Source organism: Lepisosteus oculatus, chromosome 15 (assembly GCF_040954835.1).
Source record: "Lepisosteus oculatus isolate fLepOcu1 chromosome 15, fLepOcu1.hap2, whole genome shotgun sequence".
NCBI lineage: Eukaryota > Metazoa > Chordata > Actinopteri > Semionotiformes > Lepisosteidae > Lepisosteus > Lepisosteus oculatus.
The window spans coordinates 6,520,860-6,541,223 of NC_090710.1; the positions used below are offsets into that span (position 1 = coordinate 6,520,860).

At 38.3% G+C, this 20,364-nt stretch overlaps 1 protein-coding gene across 3 annotated transcripts in view; it reads right to left on the reverse strand.

The window, feature by feature from the left end:
* The window catches only part of LOC102697644 (ras-related protein Rap-2a), a 103,451-nt gene that overhangs the window by 45,266 nt on the left and 37,821 nt on the right, over positions 1-20,364 (reverse strand). The window contains exons 2-3 of one of the 3 annotated variants that reach the window (XM_015363421.2): positions 19,001-19,280; positions 16,844-18,668 (exon numbers count right to left, since the gene is read on the reverse strand). In XM_015363421.2, coding sequence (XP_015218907.1) covers positions 19,043-19,280 — 238 coding nt within the window. In that variant the 3' untranslated portion in view covers positions 16,844-18,668; positions 19,001-19,042. Of the gene's footprint in view, positions 1-16,843; positions 19,281-20,364 lie in introns of those variants that run through there. The other 2 variants (XR_011181621.1, XM_015363420.2) reach the window with 2 other exon arrangements.

Here is a 20,364-nt window from a genome sequence, read left to right on the forward strand (position 1 = left end):
ACTGCCCTGGGGTCTCTTTCTTGTGGACCATGCCTGGTACACCTCCAGTGGAAGGCGCCTGAGGGACGTCTTCACCAGATGTCCAAACCATCTCCACTGGTTTCTCTCGATACAGAGGAGCAGTGACTTGACTCCAGGGTCCTCTGGGACTGCTGGGCTCTTCACCCTGTCATGGAGAGTCAACCCAGTAGCCCTACAGAGAAACCTCATTTCCGCCACTTGTACCTGTGGTTTCATGCTTTCAGTAACTATCCAAAGCCTGTGACCAGAGGTGAGGATGGGGAAACCAGAAAACAGAGAGCTTTGTCTGAAAACTTAGCTCCCGCTTCATCACCACAGTTCAGTACAGCATCCACTTTACAGCAGTCACTGCACCAATCTGCTGGTCTATCTCCCAATCCCCTCCACCCTCACTTGTGAACAAGACTGAGGTGCTTAAAGTCCTCCACTTGTGACAATCCTAGAGTCTAATTTAAAATTTGAAGGTGACTTTTTGACAATAGTGTACCACATTCTATAATACCAGTGTGCACCCAAATAAATTGTCAGTATAGCCAATCTCCTATGAAACATGACTGAATGATGTAGTTAGACCATACTGTGTGTCTTTTCAGAAAAAAAAAACATTTTCTCTTTTATGCTCTATCATTTATCATCATACAGTATGTAACACATAAGGATAAACTATGCTTGGAGATAGCTAATGCAAGGTGGCAATCCTTTTGCTCCAGGGTACTGCAACCATTATTAGGTTATATATCTGTGTTCCTGAAATTCAAAGGCCAATGCATCCTGTTTGGTGTCGTAGTCAACACACACTTCCTAAAACATGTGTGCTGGTGACTTTTTGAAGCACAGGTCAGGACAAAAGATTCTTTGAGAATCTTAAAGTACCCCCCTCCTTATTCAATACAAAACAAGGTTTATTTTTAATTCAGGCATTTATTGTTTGACTCAAAACAACTTGAGTTTTCAAAAAGAAATCCATGTTTTAAGATCTGAAAACGGAAGGATGTAAGGTATTCTCATTTATGAAAACCATCTGTCATTTTAAAATAGCTATTCAGGGTTTGTTCCATCCTCCTCCTTGGGATTCCAAAGGAAAAGTCCACTGTGAATAAATTTTCAGACATAGAATTGCCACATGTTTTAGGCAGGAATTTTCCCTGTTCTCCATAGCATATCTCTTCCATCCGTGCTTACAGCTGCAAATTAGACTGTGAAATTGACAACTCATGTGTTGCCATCTGGTTACCATGACACCTAGTCATTAGTGCCTCATAACATTCCACAAGAAGATATTTTATATTTTATATCTCTGTTCATTCACATTGCTCAAATTCTTAAAGGTGTAGTTAAGCAAAACACAGTGTATAAAAGTTACCTGGAGGTTACACCTCTGATCAATGTTTACAGAATTTATTTTGGGAAATGATCCTGTGAATGCAGTCCATGTTGGCTCTTTGAGTTTACTCTATAAAAGTGTATTCTTATAGATGCTGTTTTTTAAAAATCATTAATGTTTTACAATATTCTGCGTGAAAGACCAGTTACCCTCTTTATGGAAAAAATACAATTAATATAGGCCACTTAATTGTTTGTGACCCATTCCAAGAGTTTTGTGAAACTGCACAATTGAATTTTGAAATATTGCTGCCATGCCTCAGAAAACGTCTATATTTTGTATAGCCAGTACTTCAGATGATGGGAGACCATACAGGAAATGAGCAAAAAATGCTGAAAAAAACAAGATGAATGAAAGGATTTGTGCAATCCATGCATACATGCTTGTAGTAAGATAAGAGTAATAAGATCACTTTATTGGCCATATACAATTTCTTGTATTAGAGGTTTCTTTTCATATACCCCAACTAGCTCTCCATGAGACACACAGACAGGGAGAGAAGCTTGGGGTCAGAGTGCAGGGTCAGCCAATTAAATGGCGCCCTTGGAGCAGTTGGGGTGAAGGGCCTTGCTCAGGGGCCCAGAGGAGTAGGATTCCTTTGCCGGCTGCGGGATACAAACTGGGAACCTTCCAGCCACAGCCGCAGAGCCACCGCACTGTCCATTGTGGTATTCCTGGCTTTGTAGTTTCATTTCTGTCTCCTACATTTTTTTGGATTCATTAACATTTCTTGCTTTCACAGGGTAAAAAAAAAATGCCAGGAGAGTTTAAATAAAGTTGTAAGCTGTTAGGAGATAAAAACAACAAACTCACATGACTCATTCATAACCTCGCACCATCGATGTAAGTGCTTAGTTGTGATTAGCATGCAGGTCACAATTTTAAGTAGAACACACATGAAATGTGCCATGAACAGACGTTCCCATTCATTTAGCATAAACTTACTAGGAAATCAGCTCATAAATAAAGCCTGCAAACAAGTTAAAGTGTTGGTTTAACTTGGTTTAAATTGGCTTCTTGCCAATTTGTTTAACTACTCAGTCTCTACAGCATTAAGACATAAGATGTTTGTATAGGGTCTGAAATCAATTTTAGGTGACCAACAGGCAATAAGAAATCATCTCTGTAACACCAAGTGTTAGTGACCCACCGTTCTGAGTGACCCTGTAAAGAATTAAAAAGTGACAAGTGATACATCTGGCTTCAGTTGCTGGTTGATATGATTATGATCCTGGAGGTAGGTGGGTGAAAGTGTACAGAGAGGTGTTTTAACATGGGGAAAAAATCCTGGGGGATGAAAACATTAGGTAAAAACTACACGCACATATTGTTAGCGTTTGTCAGCTCAAACCTTCAGTGGCAGAATCTTGAATGTTTGAAAGACTGCAAATTGCTTTAGAGGCTCTTCAAACTCAGGGCTATTTAATATTCAGAATGTGTTTATTGAAATTGCTTGAACAGCCAGATAGAATTGACAGGAGAGAGGGAGGCCTACTCCAGACTGATCCTGATCTTCAGCCCCAGGAGTGTTCTGTGCAAGAATAAGATTAAATTCTTATTCCACCTTTTTTTTCCCCCACAGTACAGTAGTTTAGACTAGGTTGTATTTCTAGGATTGTTACCTACAGCATTACTAACATGACAGAACAACAAACAAGGAGAAGATGCAACAAGTGAACAATTAAGTACATGGTAGGGGGAGTCAAGAACAAAAAAGGGTTAAGTGCTGCCCTTGTGTTTAAATCAAGTAAGAATAAGCAATGCAGGGCTTTCTGAATTGGACACCTTCTCCTGTAAACCTCTGTGAATGCATTAATAAGTCGCTCCCTGGAGAAACAGCATGCAGACAGTGTGCTAGCTGTGATCGTGCACATTTCTGGCACAGTACGAGAGCAGAAAAATATCGTAGGAACACCGAGTCTCAATATAATTTGAAAGGAAGGTATTTTGTTATTCAACAATCATTTTCACATTAAATGTACTGAAAGGGAGACAGGTCTTTATTAAATTGAAATACTTGAGAATGAGGCTATGCAGTTGAAAATGTGTGACACAGGTATTTACCACCTGGATTAAAAGCATTCGCTTTACTGGAATGCCCACAAAAAAAGCTTACTGTATATACTTTAAAACTAGAAATAAGAATATTATGTTAATATTTTAAAGAGGAAACCAATCCCAGCATTTGAATATTTTCTGTCCCTTGTTTTGGTTTTCATTTTATTGTTAACTGTATTTATGGTTAGAATTATACTTTATTGTTCAACATGGAAGTCAGGCCTACTTGACAGGTGTCAACTAATTCAGTAATCTTAAACAGTTTTTATTATTTATTAATAGTGAAGGATACAACACAGTGCAAATGTTTAAAGAACACATTCTTCTTGGTCAAATTGCCGTTGTATAGTTAGTGTTAATTCAGAACAATTATACTAATAATATTTGCAAAAATATCCACACATTTATTTGTATTTGTATACATGATAATCGTTTTATTTAGCTGATAGCATTATCCAAAGAAAACAGACTAGAAGGTGTACGTTATTACAATAAACACAGCTGTGAAACTACGTCCACCGCAGTTCGGTTTCTGGCATAAAATTGTTACTTTGGCACAGTCTATATTACACGTTTGTTTGTTTATATTTATGAAAAAACAGTGTTTAATGGTTCTGTTTCGAGAAGTCAAATCGGTATCAAACACCACCATTCTTTTTTCAACAAAGCTTGCGAATAATTCTGCGCCTCTCAACGGGCTATCGCGTCTTTCCGTTTCTCGGCTTATACTTTTTTGTGAACCAGGAAAAGAATAAGAGTTTTGAAAAAGTCTGCATCAGGTCTCAACCACTGCACCTGTCAACGAAAAAGACCACAAGAATAAAATGTGCGCACTCTCAAATATTACAGAAGAACAGTAGCTAAACCAAACTGTTTGTGGGGTGAGTTTAATTCTGCAAGACGGTGAAAAAGGTAAGCTTGTGAAGCAGCTACTATAGCAACTGTAGCACATGAAAGACTGACCTCATCTCAGCAATTACAGTAGCTCCTGGGAGGGCGTGTCAATTTCTATCGTTACGGGAAATTATCCTAGTTGTCCAACAGGTGGCAGTCTTTCCCCTGGACCAGAAGTTAACCAAAGCCCCATTTTGGTGGCAGGGACTATTGCTATACAGGACACCTTCTAAAGGCTCTGAGGTTCATAGCTTGAAATCCAGTTCTTTTTTCCTGGTCAGCTTAAATTTCTCCTTGCAGTTTAACTGAACCTGCTGATGCAAAAATGGTACTCTGCACCACCCCAGAGAGTACAGCTCTTACTGTAAATGATATTAAAAGTGAAATATTATTTCATTTATATTAAAGAAACCATGCAAACAAATTATGTGCATGAATGAAAGAAGAGAATTAGACAAAATATCACAGATTTCAAAAGACAATAGACACTATAAACTGTCTGTATGTATAGCAAACTGGAGCAGCAACAATATACAGTATACATGTTATTGAAGATATTCCTGAGTGGAAATAGTACTAATACATCATTGGTACATTTGCTTTTTCAAAGCTGTCATTGTACACATAACTGTTACTTCAGCTGAAGCTTGAAATAGGACAGCACTATATTACTAGAATTGACTTCAATTTCACAATCCAGGTCCTGTGTTTTTCTCACGCAGTCCAAAAACAAATTGATGGGTTAATTGGCTTCTAGGAAAATTGGCCTTAGTGTGTGCATGTTTGTGTGTCTAGTCTGCGATGGACTGGTGTCCCTATTAGGGATTACTCTGCGTTGTGCCTGTTGCTTGCCGAGAGGCACCAGCCACCCTGCGACCCTGAACTGGAAGAAGAGGTTAGAAAATTAATGTATCATTGTTGGATTAGTTAGACCACAACCCTAGGGTAGCTGGATCTGTAGCTGTTACAAAAGAGATCTGACATATACAGTATTCTAAAGCTAATGGGTAGGAAAGGATTCAGTTTTACTGCAACTAAATTTACCTGTAACATTTTAAGTAGTTTTGAAGATACACTTCCTTTTCAGAGGTATATCATAAAATGGAATAACTTGCTTTGCAACTGTTTAACTTGAGTTACATCAATTTAAATTAAGTAGTTTTACAAGATCTTAAAAAATGAATAAGGGTCCATGTAAAGGTTCACTAAGAACTCAGTGGGATCATAAAACAAGAACACTCCTGGGATAGGATTGAGTGACACTACTTCAGATATGATATGTTGCACCTGAAACTTGATGATATTCCAACAAGAACAACTGCAAGACAAAAATAAAGTTCGAGTGGACCAACAGGAGTCAAACATCTGCCACGTATTTTATAATTTAAAAGATTGAGGCAATTGGATCCATTAAATCTACTAATCTACCTTTATCACCACATACCATCTTGATTCACATGGTAGGAATGCTAATCAAGCTCTGTTCATGTCTCTGATACTCATACCCAGATCATGGATAGTAAAAACCAGAGCATAGATCATTGCACAAACAGAAAATACATCACTCATTGCAAGTGTTTTGGAAGAACATTGTCTCAGCTTCTTTTGAGGCACGTTTGTTCTCAAAACTGCATCTGTGACTCTGTTGGCATACCAAATCCTCAGTGGAACTCGCAGACTGAGGCAGAATACAAAAAGCTTCTTTAAATCCTGTCTTGACCCAGCAGCATCTGTTACCCATGGGGGTGAGAGGGTGGCGGTTATGCATGTTTAGGAATAGCTCTCATTTCAGTTGCAACAACAAAAAAATCATACATCAGCCAAAAGGTTGTGGGGCTAGGTCAGCCACAACTTTGAGCCTTTCACCTCTTTTCCAAAAAAGAGCAATAAGCATGTAACCCAATATCTTAGACCTCAATGCACATCTGTCTACATTGTGAAATTAAGTTGTACGTAGAAGTCTAACCCTTTGAGAGGAGGTGCGGCACTCAACTGTACTCGGAGCTCCTGACATGATGGGCAACAACTTGTAAAAGTAATGTTTGTGGCATTTTTAGGGAAACATGCCATATTACCCTTTGATTTTAACCATTGATCCTCAGGTTTCATGAGAACTGAGATCTGGAAAAGGGAGATACAAGAATTAGTCCGATTTGACAGTGATTCGGCTACAAGGAACATTAAGTCTGCTTTAATTGTATCATGTAAAAAAGGAAAATTACTTAAAGATAGTGTTTATTACAGTTACCTAAAGGCTCACAAGGGGGTTGATTTATCATTGTTTGTCATTTTATGACATTGGCTACTCACCAATACAAAAATGGGGTCTATTTCTGGCATCTTTACATGTTCTGACAAGTTTATTCCCAGATGTAAACTGCATTTACTCCACTAATTCCAGATCATGAAGTTTAAAACTGGATTACAATATCCATTTAAGTCTTATTTACAATTTTTTTGATACCAAATCTAAGCTCTGCCTTTTTGCTTGCTGTCTGCTTATGGATCTAGAATCTCTCCTTTGGGAGCTCAGAAACTCATTCTTCCCTGTCAATGTTATTCTATCTCAGACCATGCAAAGGAATAGAACACTGACCCAAACTCCTGGTGTCACAGAAGCGTTTAATTTCAGAGTCATTTTCTACAGGTACATACTGTAATTCCCATAAACTAGAGGAAATTACCATTTTGAGAGAAATTAGGACTTTCATTCCACTTCCAAAGTTGCCCCACTTTTTCTAACGTGGCCTGGGGCAACTATTATTTTTTTAATTTTGGAAAATGGGGAGAACAACCTTTGAATATATCTCTGACATACTGTATAGTAGTTCTATTTTTAAATGAGAACATTACTACCCGGTAAGGCATGTTAAAGAAACCTTTAAAAATAATTAAACAATCACCAAAAAAACGCTATGTTTATTTGACCTAAACATACAAATTACACCTTGATAAGCACAGAAAGCTATGGGTGATTCGGGTAATTTTTAGCTTGCCTTATTGCAGCCAAATGCCCCAAGGTTGATTCAAGTGGCAGAAGTCGTATGGTCTAGAGGTTCAATTTAGTTGAACATGAGCAGAAGTCATCACTTGTGCGTCATTGGTGCTGGGTGGGCCAGGGGATTGGTGCAGCTGTGACTCTTGGGAGCAGATGGCTACCCACAGGCTGGTAGTCATTTCAACAAACATGTGCTCTTCCTGCAGTCAATGCAAAGCCTTAACACGGGAGTGATTACACGTGGTTCTCAATTCCTGGATATAATTTCATTATTTTCAAACACCCTTATGGAAGTTAAACCTATTGCTCCATGTATCAAGCCACCCTATTTCAGGCTTTAGTCACTCTCTCTGCAGGCAACACTGATTTAACAGGTCTGGGCTTTTCCACAGTACCACAAAGAAACCACTGACAGTGATGGAATGTAGCTAGAGGCACTCACGTAGGCAGCTTCAAACAATGCCAGAGGCAGGGTGGAAATTGGTTTAGTGAATGAATGGGGCCAGTTATCAGTGACAGCAGCAGCTGAGAGCCACACAAAGCTGGCAGCATTAGTCAGCGAGCAGGGGCTGCAGCTGGGAGAACAAGGCGACCCACAGTGTGCACAGTGCTGACTTCTTGCACCTAAAGGGCCCAGGGGTGAGAAGACAAAGGGATTCCTCAGAAGAAAGCAAACACTCAGTACAATGGGCACAGCTCAGGACCTGTGTCCCTGCTACTCATTGCCTAGAACAATCTTGTACACGTTAGCATTGCTGTTTTGGGAGGAATCGCAGGAATGCAATGAGGCTGTCATTATAGCTGACTGAATCAGTTCTGGGCGGGTCTGCTTGGGGCTAGGATATGAATTAACCAACAGATCTCATAACGGATGCAATCTGAGTTTTAGTGCCTCTATTACAACAGCAGCAGCATATCCAGGTTTCAGAGTTCTTACCAAGAAATATACTGTATACAGATGGTGTAAATGTGTTTCAGCTCTGCAAAAAACTCACATTTGCTTGTGTTCATTCCTATTGGTTCTACGAAGAAACATAACTATAAGATTATAAAATTGAACAGCTGGCATAAAAAGGTTTTGTTGGAAGTACAGAAAAAGATGCCTAAGTAGTTTTTTTATATTTATTTTAACAAAAGCTCCAGGCTAAAATGTTTGTTTCTGCTTTTTTCAGAACTACTGTATTTCGCAGACCTCTGCACTCTTAAGGGGACTTGATACAATACAGTGTGGTGAAAGTACATCCCCTTAACGTTTTATTTAACATATCTAGACATGTTTGACCTTTACCTAGTCATCACCAAGTCCTATTAGTAGATAAAACTACAGTCATTTGACAAAACACTCAAAAATTCTACTTTGTCATTATTTATAGGGGAACTGCAGTACCAATTTCGCCGACTGGTAATTAAATCTTGGCAACAAAGTTAATTCATTGATGTTCTAGAAAACTTTTTGCAAAATTTGAATTAAGCATGAGATTGTAAACTTTGTGAAAGTGTTGTAAGTCACCATGTTGTAGCAGTCGATTTCCCACACATTGCAATGTGATATGGCCTTTTCTGCTCACTAGTCACCGTAATGGCTAATGTGATGTACGAGCAAATAAGTAAAGGTCGTGCAGCAGACATTTCACCGCAGAAATATTCCAATGTGATCTGCATGCAGAGTTAACAAGTAAGAAGTATTTGTCAGAAAAACGGTCTTAAACAAAGCAATATTTCTATTGAACTAAAAGAGATGTATTCACAAGCCTGCTTGTTTACAATGTAAAAAGTTCTTACTTCAAATCACTGGAAGTCTTGTTGCCTGGTACTGAATTGCAGAATATTGTGTAGCATGTGCATGGAAATTTAGTCTATTTTGTGATGTAAATTGGACATTTTACAAGTTACTGTGTGCATTTTACTTTTATTGCGGTTTGAAATGCACTCATCGATTCTGATTCTTTCTAAACCCTGTATATACAGTATAAAAATAGTGCGGTTCCCCTTTAAAAAAAACAGTCAAAATGCATTATATTTGTGTGAAAATGTTAGTGGACTCTTATCTAAATCAGGGCCACCAAAAATGTGCAAATAATTAGCTGATCATCAGGAAGTCATTCCACCCATACATAAAATTAGAAACTTTTTTTTTTGATAACGCATCATGCCCAGATCAAACAAAATCTGTGACTATCTTAGGAAAATAATTGTTGCTGCTTATCAGACTGAGAAGGATTACAAAGCCATTTCCAAATAATATGATGTCCATCATTCCTCAATAAGAAAAAATAATTCACAAATGCAGAAAATTCAAGACTGCTGCCAGTCTATCCTGGATTGGCTGTCCAATTAAATTCTACCCAAATCTGACAGTATAATGCTCCTAGAGGTCTCAAAGAAGCCCATGGTTACATCCAGGGATCTACAGGCCTCTCTCACTGTGGTACATGTCACGAAAGGTTTGAATAAGAATCGCTTTCAGGGAAGGATAGCCAGGAGGAAGCCCCTGCTCTCCAAGAAGAACATTGTTGCACAGCTTACTTTTTTAAAACAGCACTTGAATGGAAATCAAGACCTCTGTAACAACGTGCACCAGACAGATGAGTCAACAGTGAAGTTGTGTGGCCATAATGCAAAAAATCATGTTTGGTGAAAACTAAACACTGCCTTTGACCAGGGCAAACATCAAGCCATACCATACCATCAAGCACAGTGGTGAAGGTTGATGGCTTGGTCTGCTTTGCTGCCTCAGGACCTGCACACCTTGCTTTCATTGAGTCTACCATGAATTCCACTTGATAACAGAGTTTTCTAGAGGACAATGTACTGTAAGACCATCTGTCTGACAGATCTTACCGAAACCTGGACCAAAAGTGGATCACACAACAGAACAATGAACCAAATTACACAAGCGAATTTTTAACAGAGTGGCTAAAAAAGAAGAAATTCAGGGTGTTGGACTGGCTAAGTCAAAGTCCAGACCTAATCCTTATATTTGAAGCCATGATGAAACCTAAAGAGAGACATAATCCCTCAAACATCAGAGAGCTGAAGCAGTTCTATAAGGAAGAATGGGCCAGAATTACTACCAGGTGATGTTTTATCCACATCATTGTCGTTAACGGGGGTGCCACTTACTTTTTCACTCAAAGATATTGAATGCAGGGTTTTTCCTTTTAAACAATGACATGGTAGAAATTTTATGTGTTATTTGTCAAATGAGATTAATCTACTACTAGGATATGGTAACTAGGTGAAGGTCAAATATGTCAATAGGTCGAACATATCCTGAATAACTCTTAAGGGTGTGTACACTTTTTACCACATTGTATATGTAGATATTGTGTACATATTGTAGAATAAGAAGTGCTCACCTTTGGCGTTTTTGGTCATTAAGTAAATACCAAGAAGTAATATTCTTAACACTGAAACCAAAGCATCTGTTTTACAGTTTAAGTGAATATTGACAAAACTAAGTCTAGTATTTTTCATTGAATGATTACCTTCTGAATTATTTCTGGTGTGAATTTTTTTAACAGATGATGAAATCCTGTACACGAATGAAAATAGCTTGTTGTTCAATTTATTTTTAAAAAAGGATTCAATAATTGCATGAATAATGGGCAATATCTGAACAGAAGAGAATAAGAGAATAGAGTTTATATTAGAGGACTTCTTATGAGTTTTAAAGGATTCAAAGACTTAGTGGCAAAATTTTCCAAAAGTAAACCATGTGACAAAGCATTACAATCAAATGCAACCATAATGAGATCGAAAAACCTCTTGCTTAAGATTCACAAAAGTTTAACTACCTTCAGAATCACAATTTTTCAGCAAGGACAAAAAAACTCCCTGGAAGTTAACTGTGTCAAATCATTCATTACTGTACTTGAATGGAATTTGTAACAGAAGGGCAAAATAACCTCACACATAGACTACACTTTTCAAATTAATGACAACCAAATGTGTCAAGAATTCAATTTTCTTTGCAGCACATTTTGTTTTTCAGTTTCTGATTCCTGTAACACCTTTCACATGAACTCCTCTGGGATGGAAGGAGTGAATATTCTTGCCAGCAAGACGGTTAGGTAACTAGAAAGAGAAAGTCACAGGCTCATTCTTTCTTGTGAACATGTTAATTCCCTTTAAATTCAATTACTGACTTTCTATTAATCCTATTGAATGTTAATAGGTCATGCTAATGTCAACATAACAATACTGGCATTCAGTAGTGATGTGATTAGGGTTAGGATGAACACTACTCTGTATCCGTAGCGTACTTCACATTTTTCTGTTGGAAATGCGCCTCTCCTCCCTTCTATACTGGGCCTCTAGTTTGGAGCTGTGCTGCCTGTGATGAGAACAAAAAGACGACTGGCTCCAAGTTGGACAGGTCACAGGAGCCTGCCTGGACTTCCTCATTCTCTCCCCTGTGTGTGTCAGGTTCATAGGTACTGTACAAGCCAGGAGTTGAAAAAACGCACAAATTGGGGTGGATATGAAAAAATTTATACAGATCCCCAATTTATATTAAACCAACATTCACACAGTATCTATTAAATGCTTTTTCATACAATTTCATCTAAATTATTTCCACAGAACTCCTAGCTAGGCATTGGAAAGGGTTAATTGGAAAGGATTAAAGGGTAACCACATTATCAAACCCCCTGTTTTGAACAATTGTACATTGTTGGTTTAATAGTCTCAACCTGATTTACTGAAAACCCATCTGCTGCCTGCAGCATAAAATACTAATGCCAAAATACACTAAAATTAGTATATATTTTTACTTTAGATTCTATTGGTCTATAAACTATTTATTTTTTATTTAAATAGAAATAGAGGCATCCTTTTTCAGGAACGGACGTGCCTTTAAAACCTTAATTCACAATCCTGCATTGGGAATGCCTTAGACAGTTTCATCTACAGATTCACTCTAATACTGGCTGGTTTAGCAAGGGGAGAGAAGTTATATCCTAACACTGAAGGGTTTTTAAGACTTCTCTCTGTCAGCCCTATGTCATCTATTGTGTGTTGACCAGCGTAATATACTGCTCTCACCACATCCTGTCAGCTCAAGGAATGCACACATGATTTATTTCTACTGTACAGACATTCGATCCATGGTAGCTACTGGCAGCAGGCTATATAGGGTCAATACATCTGGAGTTGCCTCGGGTCAACAGAAAATGCATGGGCTCCACAGAATCTCTTCTTTAAAATATCTTTAAAAGTAAAGGAAACCAAGTCGTTTAGCAATGGTGAGTTGATTGTTAATGTGTACCAAGATAACCAAGCATGAAATAACCAAACAGTCAGTAAAGAGTATCAATGAGCTTCAGTGTTCCAGGCTATAGTATATTAAGATGACTGAAACAGCTTTACAGTCAACTGAGAGTACAAGCTTCTCCAGAGCCTGTGGCTTAAGTAGAAACAAGACTATTCCACCATAAAAATTAAATAGTAATAAAAAAACCCTAACAATTTCCAAAGCCTCTGTTATATCCCTATTACACGTACAGTATTTTAGCATCAAGTTGTCGAGGCATCACTTTGTTTTGTCAATGTGAGCATTTAACTTAATTTGCATGATGGAAGCTATTAAAGCTAATATTGAAACTTGCAGACATACTGAAATAATCTCACAATGGTGACATCTTGGTTAATAAAACTGTGAAAGTGAAAATTAGAAGAAACCCACCATCTATATTTCATGAATATGAATATGAATATGACTCTGGGTCACTTAACATTCTTCTCCCTCTGGCTTTAGGTTCAGCATTTGATACTGTCAGACAGCACGGCGGCACAATGATTAGCATTGCTGCTTTGCAGAGCCGGAACCCTGTGTGGTCTCCCCATCTTTATGTGAGTTTCCTCCCACGGTCCAAAGATATACTGGTAGGCTAATAGGTGCTGGTCTGAGTTTATGTGTCATTTGTGTCAGCCTGTGCCTTTCAATGGACTGGCATTCTGTCCAGGGTGTATCCTGCCTTGTGCCTGATGGGCTCTGACTCTCCCACAGTCCTGTATTGGATAACGTGGTTTGAAAATGGATGGAAGGATTTGATATTGTCAATCGCAGCACTCTAATGGAGAACAGTGGAAAGTTATCTGTGGGTTACTGGTCCTTTCTTCACTGGTTGACTTCTTTTCAGAAACCAGAAGCTGATTTGTAAATCCTGAGTGTTCTAAATCTGATAGTGCCCTTACAGAAGCCTTACTACTCCTCCACGCTCCACACAATGGCCAATAGAGCCTCTCACATGCAGCACCATGTCTCTGGAACTCACTGACAAAGTCCACCAGACACTCTGCAACTGTTGACATACAGAACACTTGCTTAAAGACTTAAAAAACAACTAAAGTTCTTGCTTTAGTATCTAATTTCTGATTTCACTTTACAAGATCAATTTACTGATCTTTTTTTCCCCAGTTATGCGCAATACAAGTGTACTGTTGTACGTTGTGTGCCCTGTGAGTTTTTGATAACCACTCATTAATAAAATGTATTATAAAGATAGAGTAGCTGCAAAACTTCAGTTTAATTTATCCTTTACAAGAAAGCCACTTATTCCTGGTGAAAGTCATGATAATGCAGAGCCCTTCTTAGAAGCATAGAGGGCAAGACGGGACTGCAGCCTGGAGGAGATGGCAAATCTTTGCAGGACACTCTCAGACACACAAGCAAGCATACAGCGATAACCTAGAAACACCAGTTACACAGTAATTTAGCCAGCGTGTCTTTGGGAGGTGGGAGGAAACGGGGTCACCCAGAGAAAACCAATACAAACAGGCAGAGAACATGCTCCATACAGAAGGTGTGTTAAGAAGTCTTTCATTTTGCATACTGTATATCTACACTCTTTTAACATGTATTGGTTTCTAGAATAACTTAGTACTAAATATAAGAATACAATATCATAGTAAATGGTGTTTTTTTAAAACAAATCATATTTTTACCTGTGTGTGCCATGATCTAAATGTAAATCTAAAAATGGCACACAAATATAAAATACACATTAAAAAAAATTGATCGCCCCTCTTCAAATGGTAAATCATATTCTCATTACTGATTAGTAGTTCTACCTCTTCTTTAACAGATTCATATAGTGAGGAAATAAAAAAAAACTATCCTTCAGAAAACCTGAGGCCATTAACAGTTTTAGACGCCCCAGCCACTGGCAATTAAAGACATAATGGACATCGAGGAAGTCTCTAAATAAAACACACTTAAGATGAAAAAAACATTTCTAAAACTGCATGACAATACATGACTGATAGGTCTATTTCTCTGACACACCTCATTCTGGACTGATGTGAGGTTCTGACTTATAAATTATAATTTAAATTATAAATCTGTCACCAGATGGTGGGTTTTCTATTTCCCAGAAGCTCCTTGTGCCCACCCAATGAAAAGCCTAACATTAGGTATGAAATATGCAACTGCTGAACAGGTCCAAGTTTTGGGTTGTGGGAGTATGGAACAAACTTACTGAAACGGATACCCTGGCTTCTTTCAAGAAAAGGCTGGATGAGATCCTTGGATCAATTAGCTACAGTCTACCAAATGGCCTAATTGAGCCGTGTGACCTCTATTTATTACATTTTATTAAGTTCTCTGATTGCTTTACGGTACTTTAGGGAGAAATCCAAAGTATATAACAGTCCAAAGCCACTCCACATTTGCAGAATGGTTAATAATGTGATCTAAATGGAAGTATTCACAATGGTTCAACTTGACTATATTTTGCATATAAGAATAAGAGATTTCATTGTCTAGAATCCTGAGGCAGAATATAATATTCAAGTGCTCTTCTCTGGCAAGTTTCAATTTTTAACAAGACAATTTCCATACTCATCTATTGATGACTACCATACTGTATGTGAATTTGATTAAACTCCAAATTGAATTAAATGCTCTGCAATGTCTTGTCTGGACATGATTAAAATAATGTATTGCGCATCAAAAGAAATGTTACTCTATGCATGTATATTTAGCAAGATATTCTGTGAATGGATTTAAATATTTAGCAAATGTTTGGGCATTATTTTGATTATTCGATGATTTGTCATTGACCATGATGTACTTGAGTGATTTTGTTTTAAGAGCATCAATTTTGCCCTTCTCCCAATTTTCCCATTTGAGAGAACGTTTCAAGCCTGAAAGCTGTTCAAAGCCAGTGCACTGTCACGTGCCATATGGGCTGTTCATAGCCAGCAATTTCTAACATGGAAGAATATTATTGCCAGCAGAATCTGACAATGATCTGGGACATCATGAGTCATGACCGGTCACCAAGATCAACACATCATTATGAGTCATCTGTGGGATAATTTTCTTTCTGCTAAGTCAACGGCATGAGGAACAATAGGTCTCAAAAACCGACCAGCAAGGAGCCAACCTATGAGGAGGTAACTAAAAATACCCAGTGCTCATCAATGCATCAGACAGTGAGGAAATCTGCAGGTGGAGCCACTAGCAATGGCCTCTTTAGCTATGAATCAAGGCAGTCCTGATGAGTGTCAGTGACTGTGGAACAGTTGGGCAGAACTAAATGATACTTGTGTACAAGAGACCAAAAGATGGAAATGCCCAAGCATGATGGTCTTTGGGGGAGTGTTATGTTGTAACAGAACTTTACATGTGATTGATGGCAACCTGTCTACAGCGAAAGATTTATTGAAAACTGGCAGCATACTGTAGATGCACTCCTTGTCAGACATAAGTTCCTTTGAAAATTAGTATCATGAGCTGGTAAGATGTGTTGGTTATGGAGCTCAGAACAATGACATTTCTAATGGTATATTATGGTATATTATAATGTACAGTAGCTTATATGGTGCTTTTCTGGATGCTCCACTCAAATCACTTTACAGGTAATGGTGAGGAGAGCAGAGAAATGAAGCCAATTCATAGATAGGAATTATTATGAGGCCATGATTGGTAAAGGCCAGGAATAAATTTGGCCAGGACACCAGGATTTTTAATGACCAAAGAGCATCAGGGCCTTGGTTTTACATTTCATTCAAAAGATGGGGCCTTTTTATATTTTTAAATATAGTCTCCCCATCACATTAGGACCCACACAGACTGAAGGGTGAGCACTACCTACTGGCCCCACTAACATCTGCTCCTAAAAAGATGGGCATTTTGCAGATAATTACTGTGACTTTGTTACATTTTCTAAGTTTTGTTATGGAGCTCAAGGAAATATTTGAAAATTGTATGGAACAGTTTAAAAGCCACAGGTGTTTTAAAAAAGGGGACAGTGAAGCAACACACTCTCTTCATCACAGAAGTTGTTCAACCGTCATGGAAGGCCTCCGCTAGAGATAAGTTACAGAACTGTAGGGTCATTGCTTTAAAACATTTGCATCTTTTGCAGCTCTAAACCAGAAATAAACAATGGAAAAAAAAAAGACCAAATTTTTGGAATTTCTCATGTACTTGACGTCCTACCACAGAACATTGCTTATGAAGACAAATCAGACAGACCACGTTTGGCTCTCAGTTTGTTTTATTATTATCAGCATTATCATTAGTATTACTTCAGTCTTTTGATACCACTGCTATTTGTCCTTCACATTGGGAACGGAATTATTTTATTTTGGCATCGAACTTTTCTTCTTAGTCATACAGAGTGGAAAACAAAAACAAAAAATGTCCAAGGTAGAAAATGAATGCTGATGGACTGCATTTCACATTGGATGTGTGCAGTTTCCTAGGATCTGGGTCCAGGAATGGAAGCAAAGAAAGCACTTGGTCCCAAGTTACAACTGCCTTGTATTTTTCTCTGTTGTGACAGAGTTGCAGAAAAGGTTCTTCAATGAACAGAGCCAAGAAAATCCAAGATGGGAAACAAAAAAAAAAGAACAGAGAAAAATTACCTGTATTCTTAGTCGTACAACTTAATTCAGCCACCAAAGAAAGGCTCCTGTTAGTATTTTTTTTATTTTCACAAAACTACAGTGTTCGCTCTGTGGCTTAGCATTATAAATGGCTCAAGGAAGCAAAGAAATACATTTTGTATGAATTCCTTCACATTTCTTTAACATTTAGCCCTTTCCCCATAAAAAGTGGAAAGAAAAACTGTGCCTCAGAAACAATGCTGCTATTTTTTAACAATAGAACAGTAAGACTGGTTAAAAACAGCAGCACTGTAGTGTAGAAACAATCGTTATTGTGTTGGTGCTTAACAGTGTTACAATTCCTCAGCAAGGAGAAAGGGGGAAAAGAGTAAATGTCCACAGAGAAAATATAAAGTAAACAATGAAAATGGTAATAAGGTAGGCCTTTTCTTCCATGGCAACACAGAAGTGTTGTTCATACAGCCTTCAATTCCTGAGGTCTTATCCAGGACTAAGTGCGTTCTGTTTGCAGACTTGATCATTTATAACCTCTAAGAATGAAGTCCTTTTGTCATTATCTAGCCATGCATACGGTTGACAATTCCACTACAGAGTACTGAACAGTGTCTTCAGAAGAGCTAGCACCTTCCAAACTATTTACAGAGATTTGCAGCTATGTTTAATTTTATTATTGTTACTATTATAACCAACATAATTATTAATATTATCATGTAGACAAAGAGGAATGGGATCTGACAAAACCTTTGTGTTGCATAAAGACAGTAATGAAAACCATGGCTTGTCCTTAAATGATTTCTTCCACATTTATACTGGGACAGTACTGAAAAGAACTGAAGCACACCCTCCCCATCATTCCCGCTGCTCCGATTATGAATGTAACCATGCTAGAAGGCAGCCCTCCCCTAAGAGACATAGAAATACTGTACTTCATCATGTGTTTTGCACGATGAACATTGTGCTGGCAAGATTCGAAAAACCGCTCAGCTGTAACGAATGATTGCCGAGTCGACAAAACACTTCACTTTTGTGCGGTCTCTTTCCAAAATTGAGTGGTGCAAACATTAAACCTACTTCTTACTGTGTAAACAACGCACTTGTTTATGATCTCTGAGAATTAAAAAAATACAGATAAAACAGCTTTCACAGTCCTGCAAGCTGCCAGCCATACAATGGAAACAGTCATCCATGGGTGCCTGATTCTTCAAAAACAAAAACAAGGCTTTTTGTGTTGGCCTTAGGTGCTCCTTTTTTGCGACAACTAAAAAGCCTTTCAGAGTGTTAAGTGGCTTCTCCCTTCCTGCGCAGAGAAATCTGGTACAAAAAATCAATTTCTCATCAATGTTTAAACGTGGATCTTAGGGATAAATCTTTTCCTTCTCCACACTGCTCGGGAGAACTTGGCTTCTCTGCCATAGTGAAGATGAACACGGTGTGGGCACCACTACCACTCTTCAACTAAAACAAAAGAAAAGGTTCAGACTGGCTGTGGCGCACAAAACTGCTCTTAAAAATAAAAACAAAGAAAATTAAGTCAAACTGCAGAATAAAAAGCAACAACCTGCTCTACAATCGTGCACAATCAACTCGTCCTCAGAATTCCTGCAGATCTCCTAAGTGCTTTGTGCTGCACTTTGAGATGAAAAGATGAAAGACAAGCACAGTTTATCCATTGTTAGGCATTCCTTCTGCTGCGGTTCTTTGTGATTCACTTTTAATTAAGTATTGTTATCGTCCCCATTTTAAGACTGGTTACATGTAACAGACACCCCCCCCCCCACACAATTTACCTTGTGTTTCTCACTTTTGTTTTTTTCTAAGTTTTTCTTCCATTATTGTATATTGCAAGATGAACAGCAGGGGTCATCCTTATCCGGCTGGGCGGCATAGTCCATCTGCCGCACGATCTCAGCAAACAGTTCGTCCACCATCGTTTTGCTCTTGGCTGAGGTCTCCATGAATGGGCAGCCCCACTCCTCCGCCAGCGCCTGGCCCTCTCCTGAGGACACTTCCCTCTCGCTTTCCAAGTCCACCTTGTTCCCCACCAGGATCACGGGCACCTTCTCATACCTGCCAATGACACAGTAACACTTTCATATTCAGAGACACACCCATCAAGTCCAGAGACACACCCATCAGGTCCAGAGTTGATGTGATTGACATGACTCTCATTTCTAGGACACAATTATCTTCTAGTGCATAATCTGAAATGATTGAGATTACAAAACTGAGACTTCATTTTCTGTCCAAATGTAGGGTCTCCCCCAAAGGAATAGAATTCCCAAGACATAGAAGTTTCACTCAGATCTCATGAGCAACTCATAATAGGTGCAGGAAATTCTACAGACATTAGAGTAAATGTAACAAAAGTTTATTGCCTTTAAATTTAATGCCTTTCAAATCTCGCTGTACAATTTGCAAGTCAAAGCAGATAGTGAAATCTTAAAATGTGTAATAACTGCTGTGGAATGCAGGTCTTATCTGTTTTCTTGAACTGTGTGCCTGCTTGCATGCCATGAGCACATTAGCTTTTTCCACTTAAGGGTCCCGATGTCACAAGATCACATTTTGCATGCTTTTCAGTCCTTAAAGACAACTACAGTATTAAAAAATATTTTATTTTCATTAAAACGCCAGAATTTTCATTATCAACACAGCCCAGGTGGGTAACAAATGTTAAATATCTGCATGTTGCTCTCGAGCAGGAACAATTCTGCATCTTCAAAGAAACATGTGGAAAATCATGCTTGGCACAGTACATGAAAATGTCATTTTCTTCTGACACGGGGGAACTATAATCCTGTCCGCTATGCTATACTGCTACAGTCTCTGTATAACAGTGAGGAAAACTAATTCCAACAATCTTTTAAAGCAGATGTAGGTAGAGGTAAAGATTTTGCTGAAAAAAAAGGCTAAGCATTAAGCAGTACTCTATGCTACCACGAAAATCTTAAAACATAAAAATATTTTAGAACTACATTGATAATCAGACTGATAGATCACAGGAAACTATACCAAAGCACATTTGAACCTTACAGTAACTTTACCTATACATGTTAATTACATAATGAAAACCAATTGACCTGTTTCAGCACAACATTATAGGATATATTTGACTACTGGCACCAGAGAAGTAGTGTTCTGTTTTGACTTC